Source organism: Hylaeus anthracinus, unplaced genomic scaffold (genome assembly GCF_026225885.1).
Source record: "Hylaeus anthracinus isolate JK02 unplaced genomic scaffold, UHH_iyHylAnth1.0_haploid 11989, whole genome shotgun sequence".
Classification (NCBI taxonomy): Eukaryota; Metazoa; Arthropoda; class Insecta; order Hymenoptera; family Colletidae; genus Hylaeus; species Hylaeus anthracinus.
In genome coordinates, this window is record NW_026534337.1 from 10,848,650 (window position 1) to 10,875,474 (window position 26,825).

Sequence of the window (26,825 nt, forward strand, 5' to 3'; positions counted from 1 at the left end):
ACGTTGGTCCAACTACGCTTTCGCAAAGTTCCGACTGATTGGAATTTTCGAGTTTGCTGAATCTCCTTTGGGAGCCGAAGCATCGATCGTTTGGCCATTTAAACGAGTAATTAAATCTGCATCGATAAAAACACCGTGGCTATTTGAGCGACCTTGCCTCGGGACGCTTTTACTTCTTTACGGAATCAATTACCCTCCCGAAGCACAAAGAAGAACAAAGTGCGGCGTTAAAAAGGCTGGTAAACAACCGACGGAATTTTCACCGATAAAGGAAGTCGCTAGAAAAATTCAACCCCCTGCGCCCGGGGAGAGGAAGAACTTTCCAATTGCAATGGAGTTAATTTTGAAAGGATGCTTTTTGAAAGCTCGACCATCGGTTACTTACACGAAACTCTCTGTCCCTCCCCTCCCTCTCGGGATCTTACTTTTGCGTAACTTTCCCCATTTGCAACTTCCGTGCTCCGTTAGCTACCCTCGCGCGGAAACCTACGCGGCTTTCTCCACCCCTCTACGTTTTCTCCATTCGCTTCTTTATCTGTTCGCGTTACCGTCGCAGTATCTCGTTCGTAATTTTACGCCTCACGACGATAAAATTTCTCGCCCGTTTCTTCGGTCGAATTGAAACATTAATTCGTTTCCAGCCGTATCGGGGCGAGAGTCAGCTTTTCAGACGAAACACCATCTGGCTCTCTCTATCGAAAATTGAATCTCGATTCGAACCGACGCGACGCGTCTTCCCTGACGGCTGCACCGCTGGATTGGGGATCGACAAACGGGAAAACAGCGGAGCAGGCATTGCTCGTTTTTTATGTTGCCGTAATACGATTAGCGTAATACACGAGGACAAGATAATGTAATCGACTGAACGGAAATAAAAAAATAGGAATAAAAAATGTTTAGAATAGATATGAAGTGACGCAAAATTTTGTCACGCGCCTAGTAGAACCTGTACTACTCTTCTGTTCCATACGCTGTTTATCATTGAACTGAGAATATACATGATACTACAAATACATTTGATAAACCTTGCTCGATGCTGTTTGAATAATTGCCTCGCCGCTTTTTGACTGGTAAAGCCAGATATTAATTTCGAGAGTACAGGAAAAGATCGCGACCCCGTGTCGGATATACTCTCCGACACAGCCAACGCTGAAATTCGATACGTAACGCGTGAAGGATTTCCGATATTAACTCTTAAATTCCAACGTTTCAATAATGCGATTCTCTACGCGGCGTGTCAGCGTTTCGGGAAAATTCTGTCAATTTCCTTTCGATATTAAATCGCATTTCGCTGGCCCGTCATCCACCAATTCAAATGTTTACCCGAGCTTTAGCCATCGATTTCCCCCCTTTTGTTCCGACAGATCTAACGAAGCGAGCCTTAGAACCTCGCGCTGATGTTGTGGTACTGAATGCTCCGTCGGAGCTGGGCAAACTTTGATCCAAACAAGAAGAACAACAGTAGACGAATAGCCCATATTCGTTCGAATTCATTCTATGATTCAAATTTTAGAAATTCTTATCCAGATAAAAAGGTTGTCCACCTTTGGTCACTAGACTCGTACCCGTGGAACACTCGACACAATCGCGAGTTGAATACTTTCAAGCACGTCTTCGAAAAGTGCGAAGTTTCAGTCCCTGAAGTTTTAGGGACGTACCCGAGGAACCATAAATCAGAAGTCGCAGTGACCATCGCAGAAATCTTGCCTGATCTTCGCCAAACAATTTTTGGTTTCTCTCCCTCTCGACTTCTACATCCCTCCGGCAAGGACAATTTGTCCTCGCTTATCCACAATGAAATTTTCACGTTTAACCCTTTGCGTTCGAGGCATTTTTCTACGGAATCAGATCCAGTCCATTTTTATAATAAATTTCTATACAACCAAAAACGTCTACGAACATTCAAGACTGAACGTATTATTTCAATTAACAATTAGCTGTATTCTGATACAAGTAAAATTGAAATTGTACGTCCAAAAAGTCGCTTTTAAACGGTTAACCGAACACTAGCGCGCATCGATCGTGGAGACACGTCTTAAAGTGAGAGAAGCGGTAAGATCACCCGTCTAATTCCTCACGAGGTCGGTACACGTACTGTCGCTGGAAGAGATCTTGTGAGGTCGAAAACCGACACAGTAGTTATTGCTTTATTGGGCCAGGTAACTGATCCGTAGGACGACAGAGGTGTCGCGGCTCTGAAGTATACATGCCCAAGACTTGATGTTTGCTACCCGGGTTTTCCCAATTTGGAAAAACCGAAAACTCTTGACGATGATTGGTCAACTAAGTTCCTACCTACCGCAGTATTTTCAATAAGTCGGCAAACAGAATTATGTGTGAACATACATAAGAAGAAAAAAGTGATTGAAATATGAACATCCTAAACTCTGATACCATACGGCCCTGAATGAAAAGTCTAGCTCTGTCCTTGCCTAAAAAGGTGATTACTAATTGCGGTCAACTCAAGTTGTAAAGATCGGTGTCCGACCGACTTTACGACCTCACAAGATCCCTTCCAGCGACAGTAACTCAGGAAAGTTACGAAGGCATTCGTCAGACGAAGCTCGTTTCTTGTTCGAGCGGAAATACAATCGCGCCGTGAGTTTGCTTCGACGGGGGTGGACCGAGATTTGATTCGTCCAAGTGTGGAGAATAGGGGTAGCGAAACCTGTGTTCTTACCACGCACGACTTTTGTATGTGCGAAGACATTCAGAGGGGTGGTCGAGCTGATCGGCGGTACAGCAGCAGTGTCACTAAAGATGTTCCTAGCGAGAGAGCGCGTGGTGGCCGACGAGACTCGTACAGAATATCCCAGGAATACTTGTCCCTTCTTCTTGGATCGAGGCCTAGGGTGCCGGTTAACGAAGCAAGCTTCCCAGGCGTCGACGGGGCCAAGGGTGTTCCGGTTCCGTTCTGTTCGGGCGACGGCGAGGTGGCAGGGGTAGGGGCAGGGCTCGTAGCGGACATCAGCGACCTTCGCAGCCTCGAGGTTTCGATTCCGAATTTACTGGGAAGATCTCTAGACGATGCCCTCCTACGAGACCAGCCTCCCTCTCTTCTTTACTCTGCCCTCAGCCTCCTCGTTCTTGTCCCTCCAATCTTTTCCCTTTCGCTTCCGTCTTCCTTTTCTCTCTTTCCCTTCCCCTTCCCGTTGCCTATTTTTCTTCGCCCCCCTTTCTACCGCTTTATCTCTACCGGTCTCCGTTCCTCTTCCCTTCTCCAGACTGACTCCGGGTTTTATCCTGCTTCCCTCTCGTTCCCTCCGGGTGGTCTCAGCCAGGACACGGGCGAGGCCCACTACCAATTCGACGCCAATTCCTGCTGCACCGTTATCATCTGGAATGGAAAACGACACGAAATTAATTTGATCGGCCTACAGCTTCCAGTCGGGACTGTCAAGTTTCTTGTTACCTCGTAGTAATTCGGAATAGAACTTTAATAATAGTCGGCGAAGGTATCGAAAGGTACACAAGTGGTACAAAGGTACACAGGTACATAAGTGTCCCAGACCCTGTCTCAGGATTTTTCACCTCGTCAACCAGAAAACCACGTTTCCACGGTACTCGTCGTAAGTGTTGAAATTAATATCGAGTAGTAGTCGACCTTGTCAAACGTCTTCTTAAGGTAAACAGTATCAGCTTGCTCGCATGATTCGAGCGCGGCAAACGAGCCCACTAGAATACGTATACCGCACTGTTTATCCGGTCTACTTTGTGTATCAAGATCGTCGCCGGTTATCACCGCGGGATTTTACGGCGTGATTCACCCACGGTCGGAAAAAGAACGATTCGCGAAGGTCGCGTGTGCGAATGTAAACGAAGTTAGACGTTTGCTTTTACTTTTACTTTTACGCCGAGCACGTGGTGCAGATAGAAGGTGGGAGAAGAGAGGAGGGGACTGGATCGACTAAACGATACAGTGGGGATGGACTGTCACGGTGACCTTGACAGGCCAATTGACCCTACGTTGATTACTGTGGTCAGTTGAGTCGTTGACCACGTACGATGACCTCTGGTAAGAGCAACACCACTCGCGAGGATCCGAAAGTTTTTTTTTTATTTTACATCTATTTACAGGAATTTCTATTTTTAGGAAGTTTTTTTTTTTTTAAGGGAATTGATACTTAAAGAATTGTAATTATATTCCTGACCACTGGAAGCCCCAGAAACTCACCCCCGAATAGGGAATTCTGGTAGCTTGGTACGCGAATCAACATTTTCCAAAGAAAATTGGCAGAAGTATCGTTTAAAGGTATGTACTTTTAACACGCGTATAAGACGTTTACATCAAGTACTTCGTATCATTGGACAAAATTCTCGAGAAACGTCATTCTTGTTCGATCTTGCAGCTGACGTTCTCCCATAATCCCTAGTGTCCAACTGGAATGCGTTTTAGCTTCGGAGCGACAAAAGCGGGAATCGGCGAAAAGCTTGGCGGTAAATCGTCAAACGTGAATCGGCCCGATCGTTTATTCCTTTCGGAGCTCATAAAAATGTATCAATGCGAGCGGGCAGCCGGCGGGGGATTATTTTCGCGGACTTTCATGTGGGCTTGCGAGCTTTCAAATTCCTTTCCGGCTAAAGCGACAGTCAATTAGTGCGATAACGTACGCGTCGATAGCGCTGCCAGGCCGGAAGAGGATTAAACGCGAAGAGCGGCGCTTCTCTTTGATTGTTGGCTTCCGATACGAATGTGCCCAGGCTGTCCGATTGCTCCGGGATCTCTTCGTTCTTTGTTTTCGTTCTCGATGGATTCGATGGATTGATTCCTCGACGAGGCATTGTGATCGCGCGCGGAACTCAGATGCTTCGAGGACTCCAATTTATACGAGGACGTTTCTAATTGCTTTTCACCGCGGATGGAAACTTTTTTTCCCCGGGTGGTTTCGTTATTTTGCGACCCCGGGCAAATACGATACGAGAATCTTGGATTTAGGGACAAATTGTAACGATTTATTCGTGGCGTTAAATTTGGGTAAATTTAGTAAAGGGTATAGCCGATTTCGAGGGTCAAATGTGCCCAAGTCAAAACTATTAAGAATTATGTATTTAATTATGTATATAAAAAGTATACAGAACAAAAAAAAAATCGGTTTCTGATTTTTCCAACTACGGCGCACCACACCCAAAATTATGAAAAAAAATTGAGGATAATAATAACAATAATATACACTTCCTGTAATTATATAATCGTAGTTCTAAAATTTCTTCGATGCAAAACCGGCAGAAAAATCCGGAAAAAATTCTGGAATACGTATCTCTGATTTTTTTTTTTTTTTAATTTGTTCCTGCAATACAACGAGAGAAATTAGTCAAAAACGTGATTTTTGTATTTTCTTGTTTACTTCCCCACCAGTCGAGATAGGAACTTGAAACTTGACACAGATTAGTCTTTCTTGATAACCTATCGAATATACATAATCGCAAATCGAAATCGGTCCGAGGGCACTTTCGATCCCCAAAACCGGCTATATCCTTTTAATATTATTCCTTGTAATTTTTGTTATTCATGGCCGCGTAAGATAGTCACGCCTGAGTCCAGCTCGTTTCGCAAACGTGGCGATCTGGATCTTCAGCTCTAGTTAGCTCTCACAAAAATATTCGTCTGTTTCCATTACTTCCAGGCAATAACAAAAAAGAAAATGTAAATTTCAAGATGCTCACCCTCCGAAATATAATTGTTCGAGAGGATATTATCTTGAAGAATCTGTCGACGGGAAGGGGAGGCATTCCAGTAAGTAGATTACGCGAAAGAGCGGAGAAACGTCGAAGGGAAAATTAGTATCGAACGAGCGAAGCGTATTTCTCTAACAGAAAGTTTCCGTATTTAATCTAACGGACCTCCGCGAGTTGCTCGTTCTCGAATTCATTCACTTTTATCCGCGTAATTCTCTTCCATCGCGTTTCGACGACGCTGCCGGGCGTTCTTGGGGATTTCAGGAAACGGAGAACGGTCTCTTTGATACCTCGCTCGCGTATCGTTCTACCCTGCGACCTCGAGGAATGCTTACCCGTTCAAAAGAATACGCGTAAGCCGTCGGGCGCGAGCGATTCGTCGTAAAACTTTTCACAGGCAGAATTCATGAATTCTCTGTTTGTTCGCGAACTTCGAGAGGCGATTTCAGGAGAAAATTGCCGATAGGCAAGCTTCAGACAGAGGAATTGATATTGAGATTAGTATTGTATGTGTACCCTTGTTTTCACAGCAACGTAAAATACAAGCAATACTTTCAGAAATAAAATGTATACAATATTAAAATGAAACAGAATATTTGCCTGTCAAAATCGATATTGAGATTAGTATTATATGTGTACCCTTGTTTTCACAGCAACGTAAAATACAAGCAATACTTTCAGAAATAAAATGTATACAATATTAAAATGAAACAGAATATTTGCGTGTCAAAATCGATATTGAGATTAGTATTGTATGTGTACCCTTGTTTTCACATCAACGTAAAATACAAGCAATACTTTCAGAAATAAAATGTATACAATATTAAAGTGAGACAATATTTGCATGTCAAAATCGATTCAAAACTCGTCTTACAAAAGGTTAAAATAAATAAAAACCTGTACTTTTTAGACAAATTCGAACCAATTACCGACTAATTATTTCGTAAAGTGTTAGTTAAAGTGTTTCATAAAGTGTTCAGTTCAGTATAACCACCGATAATTATTGGACGAGTACAGCTTTGCGTCAGAAGCAATTTCTTTTCCCCATAGACAGGCGACGTTCATCCGTATGCATACGCGTATCCCTCTGGCGTGAAATTATGCGAGGTAAGTAGCCTCGTTCCAATTTGCGTCCTATTTTTCTCGCAGACAGGAAGAAAGCGCGCGGAATACACTGAAACGTTCCATCGAAAGCGTGCGCGATGCACTTTGTTTCATCCGTCCGACGAGAAGGACACGTCTATCCAGCTTGAATCTCGATACAGCATCCCGAACAAGATCGATCCTCTCGCCCGGAACGCTGTCCTTTTATTCGAGAAGAATAAAAGCGCTTCCGTTCGTCTCTCTCTGTTTCCTTCTCTCGGCCTGACTCCGCCTCGCTCGTAAAGCATTTCGTCTTCCAGGAGAAAAACATTTATCGCGGTCGTGGCACGGTGGCGACGTAATCGTTCGATGACTTTCGAGCCAATCGCAGAGCGCGGGAAGAATTTAATTGAGGACAAATAAACACGAAAGTTGATGAATTGATATTAGTTAACCGCTTAAGGACCACGCCCGAGTGGTGAAATTTTCTTTGCCTGCAGAAAAGACCACTCCTGAATATATTCGTGTGAAAATACGATTGTATAATACGATAAATACGATTTATGGTATGTAGAAGCGCAGATTACGGATGCGGGCAACCCTGTGTAAATTTTTGTACAGTGTACGCGACTTGTTCCAATTTTATTTTCACATATTTGTATCAGGATTAATGTTACAAAAATTAATCAGTAGATATCAACTTTCGGTCCCATTTTGAGCCCGAAATGACTTTTATGAGGTATATATATATGTTCAGTAAATAAAATTCGTTCATAAAAAAAAAAAATGTGTTATTTCTTCCATCTTGTAATATTGTAGCGATTACTGAAGGAGTTAATAGGATTTCACTGGGTATTTTGAAGTCAGATGCACGGATCGCGGGTTCAAGTGAAGCTATTTAAATCAAATTAAAATGTCGTGCCGTGAATAGGTTTTTGTAACGCTAGGTCCATGGAAGCACGTCCATTCTGACCCACTCCGAATTTCGCAAGGAGAGTCCAAGGGTTAACCGTGGAATCGCCGAATAAATAAATTTGTATCGAGTTTGATGAATTTTTCATGGGGGGGTAGCTTTCGAATCGTTTCTCGATGAAAAATGTTCATCGAGTTTGGCCCGATCGGTTGCAGAGCCGGCCGCAATGTATTCCAGCTACGACTTCCGCCGAGTTAAAAAAAAACATTCGCTGTTTGGTATACGTTGAGAGTCGATTTTCCCCGAAGGTCCAGCGAGCAAAACGCACGGAAATGCGACCGCGGGCTCCGGGTCGTTTTCAATCGTCGCGTTTGTTAGATAAATTCGAACAAATAACAGAAATAAAATAAAAAAATAAAAAAAGACCGATGAGGAGACGGACGCGCTTCACGATTCGGTCTCTTCACGATGTTTTGCATAAGATTAATCCGAGCTCTCGTTTCTCTCGGAGGCTCGCACCGGTTGTTCGTGACCAATAGTAATTATTCTCCCTTCAACGTCTCCCGACGAAACTAGAACCCAGGCCAGACTGTGAGTTATCTATCGATTACACGATTCAGCCGAGTCTACCTTCTCCGTACACAGCTAGCTTTATTCCACGGGTGCGTGGTTCGCTTCTCGCGTGGCCGAACTCCGCGAATCGTCCTTTTCTGCGTGAATCGCGCGTAGAAATGTTTCTGCGTGGGAAGGTTGCATCGTCGGAAGTGCCGCTGAAACACCGAGGCTCGTTTTCAAACATTTCTGCCGAGAGTCGGAGTCGTCGCTACGCGCCTGGTTCCTTAATGGGAGTGGACTTTTTATTTTAGCTAGACTCTGTTCTATGAGTAAGGCTTTCGATCCTCGTGGAACTATGTCGAAACGAATCAGTTGATTGCTCGTTGTGAAGTAAATGCGTGGCACTGGGTAGAGTTTCTTTCTTTCTTCGTATCTGTTAGGTTGACCCAAAAGTTTCTTTCGCTTTATTAATAAATAATACATGCACAACAGTTTATGTTTTATGTTACATTACTAAATCGTGCACGATTCATTTTGCTCCATTACTGTTACAACATGAACATCTATGAAATTAGATTGTCTATTTATATAAACACGACCGCACGAAATAATTGAGCGCAACTCGCGAAAGAAACTTTCGGGACAAACCTAATATCTTCGAGGACCAGCTGTTTGGCTCCGTTAATTAAAATTTGTAGATTCGTTTCTAGAATTTTTGGCGTGGGAATTGTTTTGGTAACGTGGAACTATGCTAGGATACGAATCAGTTGATTGCTCGTTGTAGAGTCAACATGTAGTTTCTTGTTCGTATCTCCGTGCAAAAGGAATTCCAGAAAAAAGAGCTACCATCGAACGAGTACCAGCTGTGTTTATCGTTCATTCGTTAATTAAAATTTGCATCCAGATAAGAGTTTTCCTCGTCTCTGGCGCACAATTCCATCGTGAAACGCGATACGAACGAAGAACGCGGTAACTTTCGCCGTGGTCTTTTATTCGCGTCGAAAAAGTTTGATACGCTTGATAAATAGGCAGAATCGAGTTTTCATTACGGTCTCGAGGATCGAACAATTAACCGCGGCAATCGTGGAAATCGGCGGTCGCAACGAATCGAACGTCAAAGGCGTTTTCTAACTCGCGAACCAACCGGCCATTTAATTCTCGTTCCCTATATAAACATCGGCGGCGTTACATTTAAATTATTCCACTTCCGAGTAAGCAATAAATTCCGGCTCGTCCACTGTTCTCCTATCAGCGGAATTCATTTCCCCGCGACGAGAGAATGGAGGATTGAAGAAACGAGCGGCTGGCTATTTGCATGGTAACCGTTCTTGATGCCGCTTCCCCGACGACAGATTCCCTTTTGAATTTTCCCCTGTCGATTAACGAGGAACTGCTTGACTTCCAAGCGAACGACCGGTCCTCTGACGTCGGAAGCTACGTTAGAAAAGAGAGGAAGAGAGGAATATTCAGATTATGAAGCGGTGGATTCATACATCCAACGCTAGGTGTACGGAGATTCCGAGTATCCTCGCTCGCATTGTCTTTTTCGCATTTACTTTCTCAGAATTTTTTGATCGAGTATCTATCTGACCAGAAATGCTTTCCACCAAAAAATCATTGCCACGGACAATCCGCAACGATGAACAAACTTCCAAACGGACGTTAGCGCGATCGACGGACGTTACCTCTCTGTAAGAGGATCGAATCCAAGGATTTTCACCCTCCGAGTCATCCTAGCCCAGAAAGGACGAGTCCCGCTGCGTGTTCTTCTTGTTCGTTGCGATAACGTATCCTGCGAGATAACTAACGTGTATTTACTCGGGCGATTGTGTTTCTTGCACGGTTGCTTTCGATCGTATTTCTTGTTACCTCGAGCGGGGAAAATGCTCGCGGTCCAACGAACGTAGAATCCGACGCGAATACGTTCGATGGGGCATTCTGGTCGGTCAACGGTTGTATTTTGTATTGCGCGCGAATTCTCGCGTGACCGAGCATGCAAATAGATGGATTTCCACGGCACGGCAGTCGGCACACGTTGCTCGCATAAAACACATGACCATTATATCGCCAACGACCGCACCGGTGATACAAGTGTATCCGTTTCGAGTCGTCAACAGATTTTCGGTCGATCGAGAATTCGCGAGGCGTTCCTGTGTAACGGGCGAAAAAGGAAGCGGCTCGCGCGCCAGCCGAGCCATTTCGATCACAGTCGGGGGCAATTGCATTAAAATTTGGCCGGAAGGCCACGCGCGACATTTTTTCGCGCATTTCGGATCGACACCTCAACGTAAACAGACGCGTCGGAAAGAAAGAAAGCAGTGTCTGGTGCATTTTAATGATTAAAAAATAGGAGAGGGTATCTGTAATACTTCGAGTGCCAGATACTCTAAACTGTACAGTCTAAAGATTTTGGAATATTGGCTTGGAATATTGTTTTTTTAGCGTTAACTGTTACTCGATAGAATCTACGAGGAGATACTATTAACACTTTCGCTGCGGATGACGCACATGTGCGTCCAATTGAACATTTATGGTTGTTTTTATTACTTTTTAGTTTTCATTTTTTTTTGTTCGGCGATCATATTATATATAAAATAAGTTACCAAAAATATACGTTTTTTCAAAATAATCATATTAGAACATTTGTAAGAAATTTTTCATTAAAAAAGATATCACAATTGCAGCTCCCAGCGAACGGCTACTTATTTTCGTCCGGTGCAAAAGTGATTAAGGGGACCGAGAAGTAATGAAGACGTCTTCGACTTGGAAAAGTTGATCAATGAAAAATCGAAGGACTTTTTTTAAAAAGGGAATCGAACAACTGTCTTTACGCTGGCAAAAAGTGTTAGAAAATGATGGAAATTATTTTGTCGATTAGTATTTAAGGTTTCTTTAATAAATAAATGTTGATAAAATCATTATTACTTTTCGGTCCCCCTGATACAATTGTAATTCTTTCACTCCAAATTAACTAATAGAAGAAATTCGTACTAGAGGACGGATTATTTCATTGAAAACATATCTTGTTGCATATCGAAGAGTTAATTCGAGAAAAAAAAAAAAAATATTGCATTCTTATATGCCGAACAGCGTTAGCCAGACAGTTCCGATCATCGTAATGGTTGATCGCGTATCGCTTATTTATAGGAGCATTCACGCCCCCAATCAACAATCGCAACAAACGTCCCGAACAGCCCAATAAAAATTCCCTATCGAAGATCCTCTTGATTATCCTTGTCTGAAGTAGCAAACGACGCTCGAGTGTACAGGTACTTCCTCGCACCTTATCGCAACGATTCTCGAGTTGCGACAAAAGTTATCTTTACCGCCTCTCGCTATTTCCCCCTCCCCCGCCCCCCTCCCCGGATGCATGTAAAGTCGAACAAACTACCTCCAGCGGCCAAAACGGTGTACACGTTCCTCTCTCGAGAAAAAGAGAAACGATTAAATTCAGTTTGGGAGGTGGAACAAACGAATCGAAAACGTCACGGGTGATAATTACCGGAGTTGCGCGAGGTGAGGAAAAAAAGGTCCTAAATTTCACGGGCATGGTTCCAGACCCGAGTGGGAAGGTCGTTAAAAAAGTACACCTCTTTTTTCACTCCGACAAAGGGCCGCCTGTTGCCACGTAACAGGTGATGCATCGACGCAGGATCGGCGTTTATCTTAATTTTCAATTAAGCGCGTGTTTTTCCCGCGTCTCTCATCGGTAACCGCGTTCGCCAAGGACAACCTCGGTTTGTATTTCCTCCACGAGTCGCGATTGCGTAAGAAATCGTGGCCGACGATGTCTGCGAATATATTTTACGTCCTATCGTTCGGTAGATGGAATTAACGATGGAATCTATCGGCGAAAAGAAATTTTATGAACTATTCCGACGTAACATCGTTACAACCGTTAAAACGACTCACAAACAGCTGCATTACCACTACGTTTACTCGGTCAATAAAAAGATTATAAAATGCAAATGCGAGTTTCGCATTTGGGTTGTCGGCGAAAGGAAAGGTCGGCGAAATTCGCGAATTACGGGAAGATTCAGGCCCCGAGATGTTAGGCGGTCAAGCGTCGCGTGGTTTCGCGTGTTGCACGCGATACAAAGATGCAATAAGGACGATAAACGTGTGTAATAGCGGTTCTGCGCGGCCGGACTAATGCGCGAACGGTACCGTTCATATACAAAGCGTAGAAGAAGCTTTAGCACGCGGATGAAAACGCTCTCGCTTCGCGCCGGTCTTCTTTCAAACGATCCCTCTTCGTCCGCGGCCACGGTAACCCATTTTACACGGAAACTCGGGAAGGGGGGAGGAGAAAAAAAAAAAGGAAAATTGCTGCGTCGCATCGCACGGGACACCGACAACTGGCAGGAGCCTTTAATCTCTCCAAAACGCCAGCGCGAAAACACGGTTTCTGTTTGCTTCGCAAATCGAACAACATCTGTGTTTGCTGTTTTCACGGCTCTGCGAAATTAAAAAATGTTCCCAACGCTGTCCCCTCGCGAAAAGCGAAACTTTTCCGTTGCATTTTCGTAGCTCGAATCGTCCGGCGACGTAACAACGCGTCCCCGAGCTGGATCGTATATTTTTTTTTGCCAGAGTAACCGAAGATAAAACCGCGGACCACAGACGAATATAATTTCATTCGAATGATGGATGACGAATAATACTAGGTACACATAGCGATTCATCCGTGACGTTTGTTCGATTGAACGGGCATTTTTGAGGTTTAATAATAAATCAGTAGAGACAGGATCGTGTCTCTGAAATTCTTATGAAAAATTGCGCGAGCACGTCCGAGCCTCCGATATATGCGATTCCACTCGTCGATTTGTTCACACGGGTTCGAAACATTAAATAAAATACACCCTCACCCCCGATTTACACGGATTCTCTAGGTTCGGTGCCAGTGTCGGGCTGTTGACCAACGAACGACGCTGAAAAACAACTGTGCAAACAACTGCACGGAATACGTTCTTGTTTTTAACAGTTGTTGCCCTCGGAAATCCGTTATTCTGATAGCAGCCCGAAAAATGAAATCGTAACAAATAATAAAAATTTCGTTTCGTGCATTCGATTTGAATTTTTTTTTTCGAAAAAATTTTATTCGTCGTTCGGGTCAAGTAATACTTTGGTCGACGTTTACGGTTAAAGAGATAAAGAAGATTATGTGTCTAAACATAATGTCTTTGAATATTCACCAAAGAAGGAAGTACTCGTTCGTGTTTATCAAAGGTAAGTCGAATTCGCGTGTTTTATCCGATTTGCATGAGTTATGGTAAAAAAAAAAGAAGCCACGTCACGGTCCCTGGTAAGTCGATGGCGAGTTCGAAGGATTAATAGGAGACGAAAATAGTTGTAAAGACGATAAGTCTTTAAAACAAAATTGACTGTGGATAAATGGCGCGTATATAGGCAATAGTCGATATTAAACGGTCGGTTTAATCCTGGCAAGGAAAATCGACGAGGCTCCGGAGTGAAACTTCTGGTAGCGGCTCGAACGTGCCTAACCGTGCCTACGTTTAACCTCGAAGTGCTACGAGTACCTTCTTCATGCTCGTTTATCCAAGATTAGACGATCGCGGACGGTAATGAGCTTTCGAGGCAGCGGGACTAAACGCATTATTTGAGAACTCGAGCCTCGGCGCATTCTTGTTTTCTTCTCGCCGTTTCGAACCGTGGCAAGCAACTTAACGCGTTCTTCCTTCCAGCTCGGAATTAAGTCTCCAGTATCGTGAAATTTTCCCACCCTTCGCCGATCTAAGGGAATAGAGATCGAGGGGATTCTACAGTCCGAGATGGCCCGTAAACTCGGTTTCTTCGGAGTTACGTTGCCAAATCGAATTGCAGTGGGTAATACACGTGTAAAATGAAATTTTCGAAAACTCTCGCCGGTTAAAACGAACTCGGCCGATGGAAGGATCGAGATCGAGGTCCCGATATCCCGTGATCGTTCCGAGAGAGGACGAGGTCGCGCGTGTATTGATTGGTAAATCCTCGGGATGGAAAACAAGCGAGGAATGTTTTCGCAGAACTAATGGAACTAATTATATTCATCGGTGGTAGAGTCTCGAAATAAGCAACTCGGTCGGGACCGGATAGTTGCTTATTTCGAGGGAAGTATGCTATTCGGTTTGACTTTGTTCTCGAGCATGACGAGGGAGAACCCGTAGACAAAACAGAGGGTTGGTGTAGCGGCAAACTATAAAGTAATTGCTCGAGCACGGGTGTCGTACTTTGGATAAGGGTAGAACATAACATGCTTTCTCATTTTAGCACTAGTAAAATCGAATTCTTTTCGGATCTCTAACACGCCGGGCGACTTCAAACAAACAGGTGGAAATAGCGAATTGCTTATTTCGAGACAATACTGTATTCATTTAACCATATCGGTACTACTGCCGCCTATGAGTGCTATTCACGAAACGAGTATGATTACTTTTTATAGTATGCATTACAAGACTACAAAAGTTTAGTGTCAATCACGCTCGAGTCCTATGAATGCTGCAGAATACGTTTTTGCGGCTTACGCTACCGTACGGTGCAACCACTCTTGTGGAAAACTTCCTCGTACCACGAATGTATTGGGTTGTCCAGAAAGTTCGTGGCAATTTTTAAGAAAAATTCAAAGGCACGTTTGAATTTTGATATATATTTATTGAATTATATAAATAACATTTTGTTCCACGATCTTTCCACGAGCATTAACCACTTGCGCTGGAAAAGCGTGCCACGCACGTCGCGATGCTTTTGTCACAGAAACAAAAACGACGTGCATTACATTTGTATAATTTTATAATAAATTGATGCTCTATATTCCCTTCAAAAAACTATTGAAAGTCCTAGGTCGAAAATAAATTAGTTCAGAAAATATAAATCTTTTTCCGATTTCTCTGAGAAATCGAACACTGCGTGACATCCTCGCAGCGAGTTACACTAGACCGTTCTGGCACACGAGTGGTTAAATTATTCGAATGATCCCAAGCGCGGATGCAACCTCCTCGAAGTGAAACGAGTAGGATCGCATCAGTAAGGAGGCAAAAAAGATGGGTGAAATAACTTTGGCCAAGTCTCCTTCCGGAAAGAGAAAAGTCTAAGCAAACGTTATCATTGCGTCAACTCGATTTGAGGTCGGTAGGAGAGGATTTAATTAAATTCCAGGAAACGCCTCCGATGCGGGGAAATTTCAATTTCGCCCGGTGCGTTCTGCGAAGAAGAAAACGTTCCCACGGGGGTCCTTTGTTCTTTCCGCAGCTTATTAGCATTTATTTCGCGAGTGCGAAGAGTTTCAAAACCCTACGGATTATTCTCGATTTCTGGTCGAAATTCGAGAAAAAGGGATTCGAATCCCTCGATCGTATCGATCGCTTCTAATTCCTCGAAGAAGCCGTGTTGCCCTGTCGCCGTCTTCCTCAGAAGGAGGGTCTCTCACTTCACAGCTCTCGAAAAATCGAACTTTGTTCATATTTTTAGAAAATATAGAAAGTCTCGGGTATGTTTGCAAAATTCTATGGAAAAAATTTGTTAAGTGGACGTAGGTCGACCACATTAATTGTCAAAGATGGCCCACTTTCTCGCGCTCTAAAGCGAGGAGACCCCTTAAGCGAATGCCTAAGATGCGGAATTAGATTTCCATTCCGTCGAGAAACTTGAACCCCGTTCGAGAAACTTCGCCATACTGTACAAAGTTTAACGTAATATGTGAGAAACACTTTAGGGATAGATTAAACGCGCGGTAAGCAATAAAATAAGTTCGCAGAAACGTGCGTTCATGGTTTGTTTCCCAGTTGCAATCAATGTTGTTTACCAGAGACAGGGAGAGTTCATTTCGTACCGAGAAATATTTTATTTGCACGTAGTTCAATTTCTTCTATTACTCAAGACTACCTCAAAACTGCGAGTCCGTCGCCAGTTCGTTTCAGCGGGAGTGGATTTTACACACTGCTGAAACTCTTGTTCCGACCTGGTTAGGGTAAGACGAATGACAACGGGCATCCTAAAGATACGCGAGTAGTCCGCACGGAAGACGATCGATCGACCAAACTTTCCAAGTAATCGCGTGAATCGCGTTGATTCCGGCTCGCCCGTTCGCGAGATTCTTTTAAACATCGCGGTTAACCGTTGGCTCGGTAGCGAACGCCGCGTAACGAAAAGAAACATTATTACGAGCGTATGCAAATATCGAGGGAGAAGCTAAAACTGCAGTCACAATTATCGGGGGTGGATCGCGACGCTTCGGGGTTCCCGGTGGGCCGTAAAACCCGGGAAGCGTGCACCGACCACCCGAACGTTACGTGGCTCCTCGCTTTATCATGTAAATGAACCATCAACTGCGAAGAACAAAGATAAATCCCGAAGAGACGAGCGACGCCCGGCGTGCACCTAAATCCGAAATGTTATTCGACCACCCTAAACACCGGCTGTCCCATTTCGTTATCGTTCCCGCCACTTACCACCAGACCGTCTGTTAATTCCACTCGCGCCGTTTCTCCTCGTACGCGTATCGTTCCTCTCCGTAGGGAAGTAACGAACTTTGAAAATAAAGTAAATCGTACTGGTTTCTCGCCCTGGTCCTCGACGGGGGGATATTCGTTTGGTTTGCTGGAGTAAACCATGCTTTATGAAACGTGGACACGTGATATTCTCACAGAGTATAAAATTATGGAACAAATAATCAACAAATTTTGTAATCTATATACTGTTGGCTATGGAAGTACGTAAAGGTTTCTTTTTTAAATCAAATATTGTAGAGATAGCGCACTAACTCATCTTTTAGAAAGTGTATTAAATCAAAAAACTGCTATGTACATCTATGGCCAACAGTATATATGTTATAAAATTTATTGGTTTCTCGTTCCAAATGTTATACACGGCGAAAAAACCGTCCTCCCATGAAGGCGTTTAAAAAAAAAAGTCAATTTCGAAGACTCGCTTTGTTGTCGACATTTTGTACTAAAATTATGATACAACAATTTTTGTTTATACTTCAATATGTGTAAAATGAACCCTGTAAAAAGAAATCCTATTCCTTTTGCGACACTCTCAAAATTAACCCTTTGCGCTCGAGGCATTTTTCTATAGAATCAGATCCAGTCCATTTTTATTAGCTGCATTCTGATGTAAGTGAAATTGAAATTGTACGTTCAAAAAATCGCTTTTAAATTACATATGTCGCCGTAGAGGCGCCAGTCGAGCGCAAAGGGTTAATTATCAAAATTAGGCCTTTATTTCAGCCTCTAGAATGGTGCTAACCTTTAATGAAACACAGAACCACGGTTTTCTGAAACTAAAAGGCCTAGACGCCCCGACTTAACTTTCACGTCAAACATATTTTATGAATGCCTCCTAATCGATAATTATTCTCGAGTTCGAAAGTTTTCCTACCTAGTGGACAAATATTTAACCAAAGTTTATGAATCGTCGCGCCTCCGACGTACGAAGACAAATTGTGATCAATTTCGCCACGGTTCGAGCGATACGGTAATTTGGTTCCTCGCGTCACTGTAAATAAATCTGTCGAAAGTAGATATCGATTTTCAATATACACGCTTGATTCTGCAAGAAAAATTGTTCGCTCGTTTGCAGCCGAGTACACAGCGCCGTTTAAACTGATAACGGGTTGCTCGTTAACCCGATTCACATCTCCCGAATGAAATATTTATATCCGTTACACTTTTATGACGTCTGCTTGCGTAATCGATAAACGATCTATCTTTTCGCGTTAACGTCCTGTTGCCACGACTCTACTCGATGCTGAACACGAGTGGCCATTGACCAGTAATATACTCGCCTATCCTGGTGTCTATCCTCATACCTACATCTGTGTAAATATGGAACAAAATAATTGACTGAGTAATATATTACAAGTCGTGATCCTTACAACCTCTTATTTACTTGTTAATAAATCAAGAAAAATTAAAACTTGTTCCTCCAAGTTCAACGTGTCTCGTATCCACGGTAGATCACACCGTTTCTTTATTACGAATCATCGATAACCGTGGCCGAGCGGTTATTCTCCAAAAGTATCGGTTCGTCACGGCGTTGGTTTTCCATTTCAAAGTCCATGTTCGTCGAACGTCGGGCTTACTCATCTGACAATTAAGTGGTAAGGTCAACATCACCCCACCGAGTACCATAACGCAAAGGATGATTCACGTTACTCGACAACGTTAACATTCAGTTCGTTAGACCGAAGCCAAAGTTTCGCGATACGCGTCGAGGAGGGAAATATACAATAATAGGACAATCGTCAGTTGCCTGCGACGTTCCGTCTTAATTACGCTCGGATTACGTCAGAAAATTATCGCGTCGTATTGCCTGCTCAATTCTATCGTGTTTTCTTTTTTTTCTCTTTTTTTTTCTTTTTTTTTTGGATTCGTCGAATATCTTTTGCCTTTCTCTGACGTAACCCAGAATCCCCTAGTGCACGTGTCACCGTCAAGGTATTTCGAATGAGAAATAAAATGTGAACAACTCCGGATTCGTTGTTTGCTCGCCGGAAATTGCAATCATATAATCGTATTACGTTCAACGTGGAATTAATAAATCTCGCCTGTGCGACTGTTTAATCAGATAAACGTCGCGAATGCATCGTTGTACAGAGCTTTTATTCGTCCTTTATCCTTTAAATAAATAATTTATATGCAACGGATGGTGAAAACATTGCTAAGAATAAATTTTGTAATAGGGTGTTACAGAATGTTCCGAGCCACTAGATTTTGTATTAAAAACCGTTTCAACATATTTCACGGTTTCAGGGATATTATCGAAAATATAAATAACCAGAATTCCACCCTTAGAACCAAATCTTTTACGTTTCTGGGCCAAAGTGGTTAACGTCGCCGTGATTAGGTCTCCCATAACTTTGTTTCCGCAAGAATTCAAATTTTTCGACGAGCGTCAATCGTTGATCTTCCCTCGCGAGTCACGTAGAAGAGGTATCGCACACGTTCCCAAACGATCATTATAATTCAGCGCCGCGACGTGCGCAGTTGTTTTAGAAGCTGCACGCGACTTCCGTTTCCCTGGATGGTCTAACGAGAGAGCGTCGAGTATCCTGCTCGCGGAGGAGCAGGTGGAAAAAAGAAGCCGAGGACAAAGAGGTCGGCGTCAAAAGGCAGAGTGCATCCCCTTTAAGCTTATGGTAACCCCGTGCACCCATAGGCGATCGTAACGTCTGCTGTTCTCCGCGAGCCTCGGAAACGAGAGTTCTAATAAAAACGCGAACAACGGAAGTGTATTCTGGGACGACCTGCGCCGTACTTTTAGCCGATCAGTCGAGCACGGGGCGAGTTTCACCCCTTGACTGGTAATAAACGCCTCTCAAGGGGGCGTTCTGGTTCGAACCACTGAAAAACATCCTATTTTCTAGAATTTTTTTTGCTGAAATGCTAAGAGACATCGAAACAAGACTTTCCCTATAACGATAAGGAAGACTAAGGCTACTTATTTGTATTTTTTTTTTTTTTTTTTTACTGAGAATTGTTTTACGATAAATACTGAAACATTGGCCTGGATGGAAGGTAGTTTTCGCGACAGATTCGTGCTGCTTTTCTTCCGGATTACGCATTTGAAACAAATTAGATTGAAATATTCTTATATAAAATAATATTCTGCAGAAAATGACGCAGAGTTTGTTGAAAAATATTGAGCACCGACGAAATGGTGCCATTTTGTCGACGTACGTAACAGTTTCTACAGGACGATAAGATTTTTCATTCCTTTTGTGTTTTCCCCACTTCAGCGCCACTCCAATTATGTACTTCACCGTTTCCAAGTAAAGCTACCGTTTGCAGCGTGTATTTGTTTCCCTCCATTTTTTCCAAGGAGTATATAGTACATCGAGACTGTACACGATACACACATTTTATTACTCATTTCTTACAGACACAAGTTCCGAAACTTCCGCCTCAGAATTTCACCGTGATATCCCCAAATAATTGATTCTTTCATCCCTGAGAAATCACCTGCGAAGTTAGAGAAGTACATAAAGCGCAACGTTTGTACTTCATATCCCAAAGCCTGGATTTTAGAACCTTGGCGGGTTTCGCGCAGTTTGCCTTAGAAGATCTCTGGCTTAGGATTAAGTATTCGCGCGGATGGCTGCTTTACGTAATTCGCACAATTTGTATACGCCGTTTCCCACCCCCTCGTTATCACGCGAAGGAACTCCGTGCGAGGAATCAGATTTTACGCGCGGAACGAAGGCGGCACTGCGAAGACACGTTGCAAAGGAAGAGGTGGGCCCGTTAATAACCAAGTTTATCTCCGAACGCATACCTATTAATGAGTTCGCAATTAACTCCAAAGATTCCGTTCGCACGCTAGCTGACCGCGATCCCGCTGTTTCCTTTCGCGGCTGAAACTCGATGCGTCCAAACTTCACTCGATACAATCGTAAATAACTTTCAGCTACCCTTTGCCAGAGGATCGACGAATGTGGAAAAGTTCTATTAGACCGATCGCACACGGCGCAACCACTTGCAAACCACTCTAAACCTAGTTGCATGCGCACGCTAGCAAAAGATAACCGAGAGACGAGAGTCAGTCGATCTCTAGTAACCGAAGAAGCACCGTGTCAAAACCTTTTTTATTCTTTTACTTTGATTAAATGCCTTTTGCTTCGTTTAATACTGGATTTATTTACATTCCCTCATCCTCACTAAACAATAGAATCGTTTACATTGTATGTGAGGGCCTTTGGAGGTCTCAAACTATTTTCAGGCCCGAAGTGGCCCATTTCTGAGTCGTAGAAAAGCATGGAACGTCGAGTAACGACCATAACATAGAAGTACTATCATCCCTTAAAATTTGACCACCGACCTTTGAAGAATTTTAAACGTATGGGTGCGTGAATGTTACCTCGAATTTATCGATAATAGAATTTTTGTATATAGGTGCACAGACGTTATATTAAATTTTTGTAGAGAACGAGCAACAGCGTACTCTCTTCTCGTAGTCGTTGCTGTTAGAACCAAGAAAATTTGATACATTCTAAACCAATATTGGGAAAGTTTTCCAATAACGTTGACAAGCTTTTTTTCTCGCTCTGGCTTGCTCTGATTTTACAATAAAGTTGATGGTTGCTATTATAAGCGCTTCATCATTCGCGAGCAACGAACAGGCGTTCACGTCGCAACGTGACGCGACCGCTAATAACTTTCGCGAGCAAACGCTAAATTGGAATTTCTCTGCTCGTCGATCTTGGAGAGCGATCGATAAACCAGGGATTCTCTGCTCTCCCTTGTGTTCATTGGACGTTCGTCGGTGGGTGTTTCGAGGGCTCACAAATTCCCTTCGCGAGACCGCAATCGCGATTGTATTACATAATATTTCATCTGATTCCAACTGTAGTATATCCAGCCTTTCGTTCTGTCTGTTGTTGCAGGTTGTACTATATTCGCCTGCTATGTATACTTCCATCAATCAGTTTGACGAGCAAAACATGTTGTTCAGCGGTGCTTTTTAGTTCAAAGTTCATCCGCGGATAAGGACGACTTCTCCGGTAACTAAGAACCAAAGGGTCATCGTCTCTCCCTTGAAACGACTTAGTATAAATAGATCACCAAACTGGGCGAAAGACTAATTCGAGTCGATTGTTGGGGCATAGAATCTGTTGTACTTCTCGTATTAGAAACTGCTGTTCGAGTGTACTATATTATTTAAAACCAGTCTACATACGCCCGAACAAATTAACTATGCACCCGTGGCTACTACCGAATCGCTTTAGTTGCAAACTTATACGTTCTTAATTCATCGATTTCGAGGTCGTATAACTACCCCTGGTTTCTTTGAATGAGAACTTTTCGACTAGTGAACGAAGGATACGAAGCTATTAAAGCGACTCTGCCTTCATTGATCGCGGATTGAACTTTCTATACGGTCTCCATACTTGCTCGTTCGAGCCCGTGCCCGTTATTGGTAAAGGGCGTAACCGTTTAAAAGAAAAACAGAATAAAATGCAACGGAATCGATGGCCCCCGATTTTCAGCCTTTCCAAACCCGCAACGCCGATACCGCGGACGTAATGCATAAACTGATTTCGTAGCTAATTATGGCCCGTGCCGAGGCGAAAGATCGATCAGTTCGAGGCATACCGGTAAAATCGCGCACAGTGCATTTCTCGTCAATATCTGGGAACTGTTAAGAGACCCCTGGATTCGCCGGTAAACGAATAAAACAGAAGAGCATCGTCGTCGCTACGACACGAACCGTTTCGCAATTTCGAGTTCGATTCTACGGGCATTCGGGTCGATGTCCCTCGATAAATCGTTCCACTTCGAGGGTAAACGCCAGTCGAAATGAAATGAAAATATCGTTGGGTGTACGCGAAACTAGTTCAAATAATTATTATTCAATGACGCATTTGTAACTTCTGAATTTATACGTACGTGTACGTTTGAAATTATATAAACTGTCTATAAGTAAACTGTTACTTATAGTCACGATATCTTTTTGACGTAAAAGGTGCATTATGATAAAGCGAGACGGTATATTTATATGTTAACATTTATTTACAGATAGAGATTGCTTCGGTTTGTGTGTATTCGATTAAACCAAAACAATGAATCTAAAATTAGTTCCTTCGGAGGTTCATATTTTTAATATTCATCTATTTAATTTATTTCACTATACAATGATTTTGGTAAGAAACTCGTATGTTTCCGATAAAACGAGGATGACGTTCCTTTCCTCGCACTCTACTTCAGACCCGAGGAAATTAAACGTGAATCCATCGTTTCCCTACGAATCTATGATAAAATAATGTTTGCAAAAGTCGCGCGTTTACGTAACTCCAGCGGGATAAATCGAACGGATTTCGAACAATTAGAATTTACCGTTTGCAAGTAAATGTGAAACAAGGTCGATGTTTATAATTCCGGTGGCTCGACGACCCTCTTCCCGTCGGAGACAAGTATGTATTAATTACGCGGGGAACGTTCAGCGCCGCCAGGAAAAATAAACAGGCCACCTTCGAATGAAATATTTAACACGAGGGATGAACGTCCAAGCCGAAGAACAACACGCGCTTCCATCGATCCATCTTAAAGCGCAATTAAACGTTCGTTCTGTTTTTATCCTGTCGACGATCACGCGTCGCCCACCGAATACACACATTTATCTGGCCGCTTTAATGCGCGCATCGCGCCCGTGTTCACGACACCTCGTGGTAATTTTCTCGCCGGCGTGCTCGTTTTCCATCGATGCAGCAACATTCGATGGGAACGACGTCATGGCCCCGAACGTTCCACGGAAAACCACCGCGAAATATTTACCCCCAGCTGCCCAAACTGCTAAATTTAACGTCGATCGATTCGCAGACGAGGGAGGATTTCTTTTTTTTCTAACGCACGAACAATGCAACAAAATGCTTCATTTCCAGAAAAAACACGAGCAGTGCCGTCACCCAAGTTTATTTTTAATTAACGCGTAAGACTCGCGAGGAACATTGGTTCTTAGAACTGCTGGATAATTGAAACGTAATTTTTTTTTTTTTTTAGGAGTCAATGTGTACGCAGCGGGTGTGAAAAGCTCGAAACTGAAGTAAATTTGTATTCCAAGCTGTCCGTGTACGGTTAAATTTGCCTTTGAAAAACACACAATTTTGAAATTTAAATATTTTGTCACAACTATCGGGTTTTTGAGATATTGCACCGAATATATTTCTCGCGTCCAACGTTGGCTGTGTTCAACCCTTCGGCCCGAACCTTGACCGATAAACGAAAAATGTGTCGAATATTTTTGGCTCTTTTACATATCTGCTAAGTTTGGGGCTATCAACGCTTGAGGAAGCTTCCTTGTCCTTGCGTTTATCGTTACACGATTTTATTTTTAAAACACGTTTATATTTAAAATGTGGCATCGAAGAAGATACATCGAACAATCTATAGGCGAGGATTCACAGGTACCTCTGAAACTACACAAGGGATCTCCAATTACTATTCCAGTCGCAACGGCCGAACGCAATACGAGAACCGGGAGTCGTTGTAATTCAGAAATCAGCATTCATTCGGAGCGTCTGTCTCCACATGTATCATGCCAGAGGGTGATGGGAATTCGTTGGTGCAACTTTTCAAACTAGTCTCTTGCTCGTACCGAGAAAATGCTAACAAATTTAAATGAACTCCACGGTGTAATATAAGCAAACTCTACAATTAGGAAGAGAATGTCTTGCTTGCTGCGTTATATTATATTGCACCCGAAGAAGCCGTAAAAGTAGTCGAAATTTCGACTGTTTATCGTCTTCTTTTCTACCTACGCCGTTTCTATCTACAAGTCCAAGAGATAGGCGAAAATATACGTGAATTCGAAATCGAGTGAAAATTCTCACCCCGAGAAATTCTATTTTAACAATTCCACGAGCGTAAAGCGTTCTTCATTTTTCGAAAGAGAAACTGGAACCTGGTCAAAGGCAGGATTGACTCGTACGCGTCGAGAAAGACACAGAGGGTTGTTTGGCTGCCACCCCTCAGCCAGCGCTCGTCGCACGAAAGCCTACAGACCCAGAACATTTCGTGCACCCTATATAACGCCCCTGGTGCTGGTCGGCCGTTCGTTCCATCGAACCCTCCTCGTAATCCAGCTGGAAACACATGGCGTCACCGTACTCGGCTGTCGAGCATATGCACCGCGTTGCTTTCTATCGCATCGAGGCAAAAATCATCGAATCGATCGAATCGACGCCGCTGCACCCACGACGCCGCTTCTAATTACTCTTCCCGAGCATCCAACCGTTATTTTCCCGGCTGCAACATAGACCGAATACCGCTTCCTCCGTGTGTCTAACCTCGTGAGCACGTGTTTCATTTTCGATTCCGTCGAACCGTGCCGTATTTGCACGTCGCGCGCGTTCACCCCGACACGAATCAACTCGAAAGCCAACGTCCGTTCTTGGGATGTTTTCACGAATATTGGCTCTACCCTATTCGTTTGTTGCCTAGCCGCGGAAATAGAGGTAAGGTGAAACATTTCAGATAACGGGTAAAAAGTGAACAAAACATTACGTCGTCGATGCTTGGGACACTAAAGATCGATTCAGACTAGGGATGGCGTGAAAAATCACTAACGATGATTTTTCACGGTGATCACACAATCACGACCGTGATCCGATTGATGGCGTTTCAGAAGCGGTTCGTGTTAATTATTATCGTTAGTTAGTGTATCACTGTCTCCCATTAGCGGAAATTCAAGAAACTACAAACGAGTCAAATTTAAATTGTATTAAAATTATATTAACATTGCTTTTAGACCATATTATGATACATATATAACCTAAGAACAACATAATTCGTGAAAAGTGAAAAGAATGTTCTGTACCAATCAGAAGCGATCACGAAGAATCACGAATCACTGTGAAAAATCATCGTAATTGAGAATGAACGTGATTGAATCACGAGTGATTCGAAAGTAGCAGTTTACGCCATCTCTAATTCAGACTATACAAAACGTACCGGCACCGACACGACAAAACATTAAAACGTTTTAAGTGTAAGCGTTTTAATGGAACTATTCACACTTAACAGACACCGACCTGAACGTTCCGCCAACGGGAATAGCGTGAATAGTTCCATTAAAACGCGTGTTTGAATGTTTTGTCGTGTCGGTGCCGGTACGTGTCGTTGCCGGAACGTGACGGTCCGTGTCGTATAGTCTGAATCGATCTTAATTCCTAGAAACTTGAATATTCCATACCGTTTGTGTTTTATTTAAAATAAAGTCATACAGCTCGATTGGAAACCCTATAGTGATTCATTTATTAACATTGGAAAACTTGATGATTACCGTTGGTATTAATGTGCACGTTACTGCGTTACGTGCTAGAGAGTCCGATGAAATTACTGTTTCATCGGTAGATTGACTATCGAGTTTCATTTGCTAGAATATTCGATGCAACTCTTTGTGAATTGCAGTTCCCGAACCCGGCACCCAAAGCCGAGGTGAGCAAAATTCTATTTGAATAATGTATGACGAACGGAAACACTGTACGACGATTTACCGGCAACGTTTACTCCATTCAAGTTATTCGGAACAACTTTTATTTGTCCAGCGTGAAACATAAATTTCATTGGATAATTCAAGTTATAATTCGCGTTCGTCAAATAAACTGGTCATCTTTTATTCAATCCTCGAGATCCGTCAAGCATGACGATTAAGAATTAAACCACCATTTGATATAGGAAACAGCCTCGCAAATCTTTTTACAGTTTACTTACGTATTCTTTCTATAGTTTCTGACTATATTGGAGATTAACTACACTGTACAAGGCTCGTATTTTGGAGATACTACAAGTAAGTACAGAATTTACACTGTAAAGTCGATATCCAATAATTGGTGACCCCGTTTCCATGGCGTTAAAAAATATAAGAGTACTTCAGCGAAGCACCACTTGCGCTAAATAAAAATAAAAAAAAAAAACAAAAAAAAAAACAAAAAACTCAACATGGAGTGTCCCAACTCTACGCGCCTTTTACAGATTTATTCATGGGCGCTTTATACAGATTATTATCTCTATTTAAAATCTTAGAAAATATTTAAAATCCCCAACTTGAAGCGTCTTGACTCAATCATTTATTTTTATTTAAAATCAGCCAATTTCTGTCTCGA

General features: G+C 42.9%; 1 protein-coding gene across 2 annotated transcripts in view; it reads right to left on the reverse strand.

The window, feature by feature from the left end:
• The window catches only part of LOC128887868 (uncharacterized), a 62,247-nt gene that overhangs the window by 18,842 nt on the left and 16,580 nt on the right, over positions 1–26,825 (reverse strand). For both annotated transcript variants that reach the window (XM_054144314.1, XM_054144313.1), the window contains exon 3: positions 2,681–3,337. In XM_054144314.1, coding sequence (XP_054000289.1) covers positions 2,681–2,710 — 30 coding nt within the window. In that variant the 5' untranslated portion in view covers positions 2,711–3,337. The remainder of the gene's footprint in view (positions 1–2,680; positions 3,338–26,825) is intronic.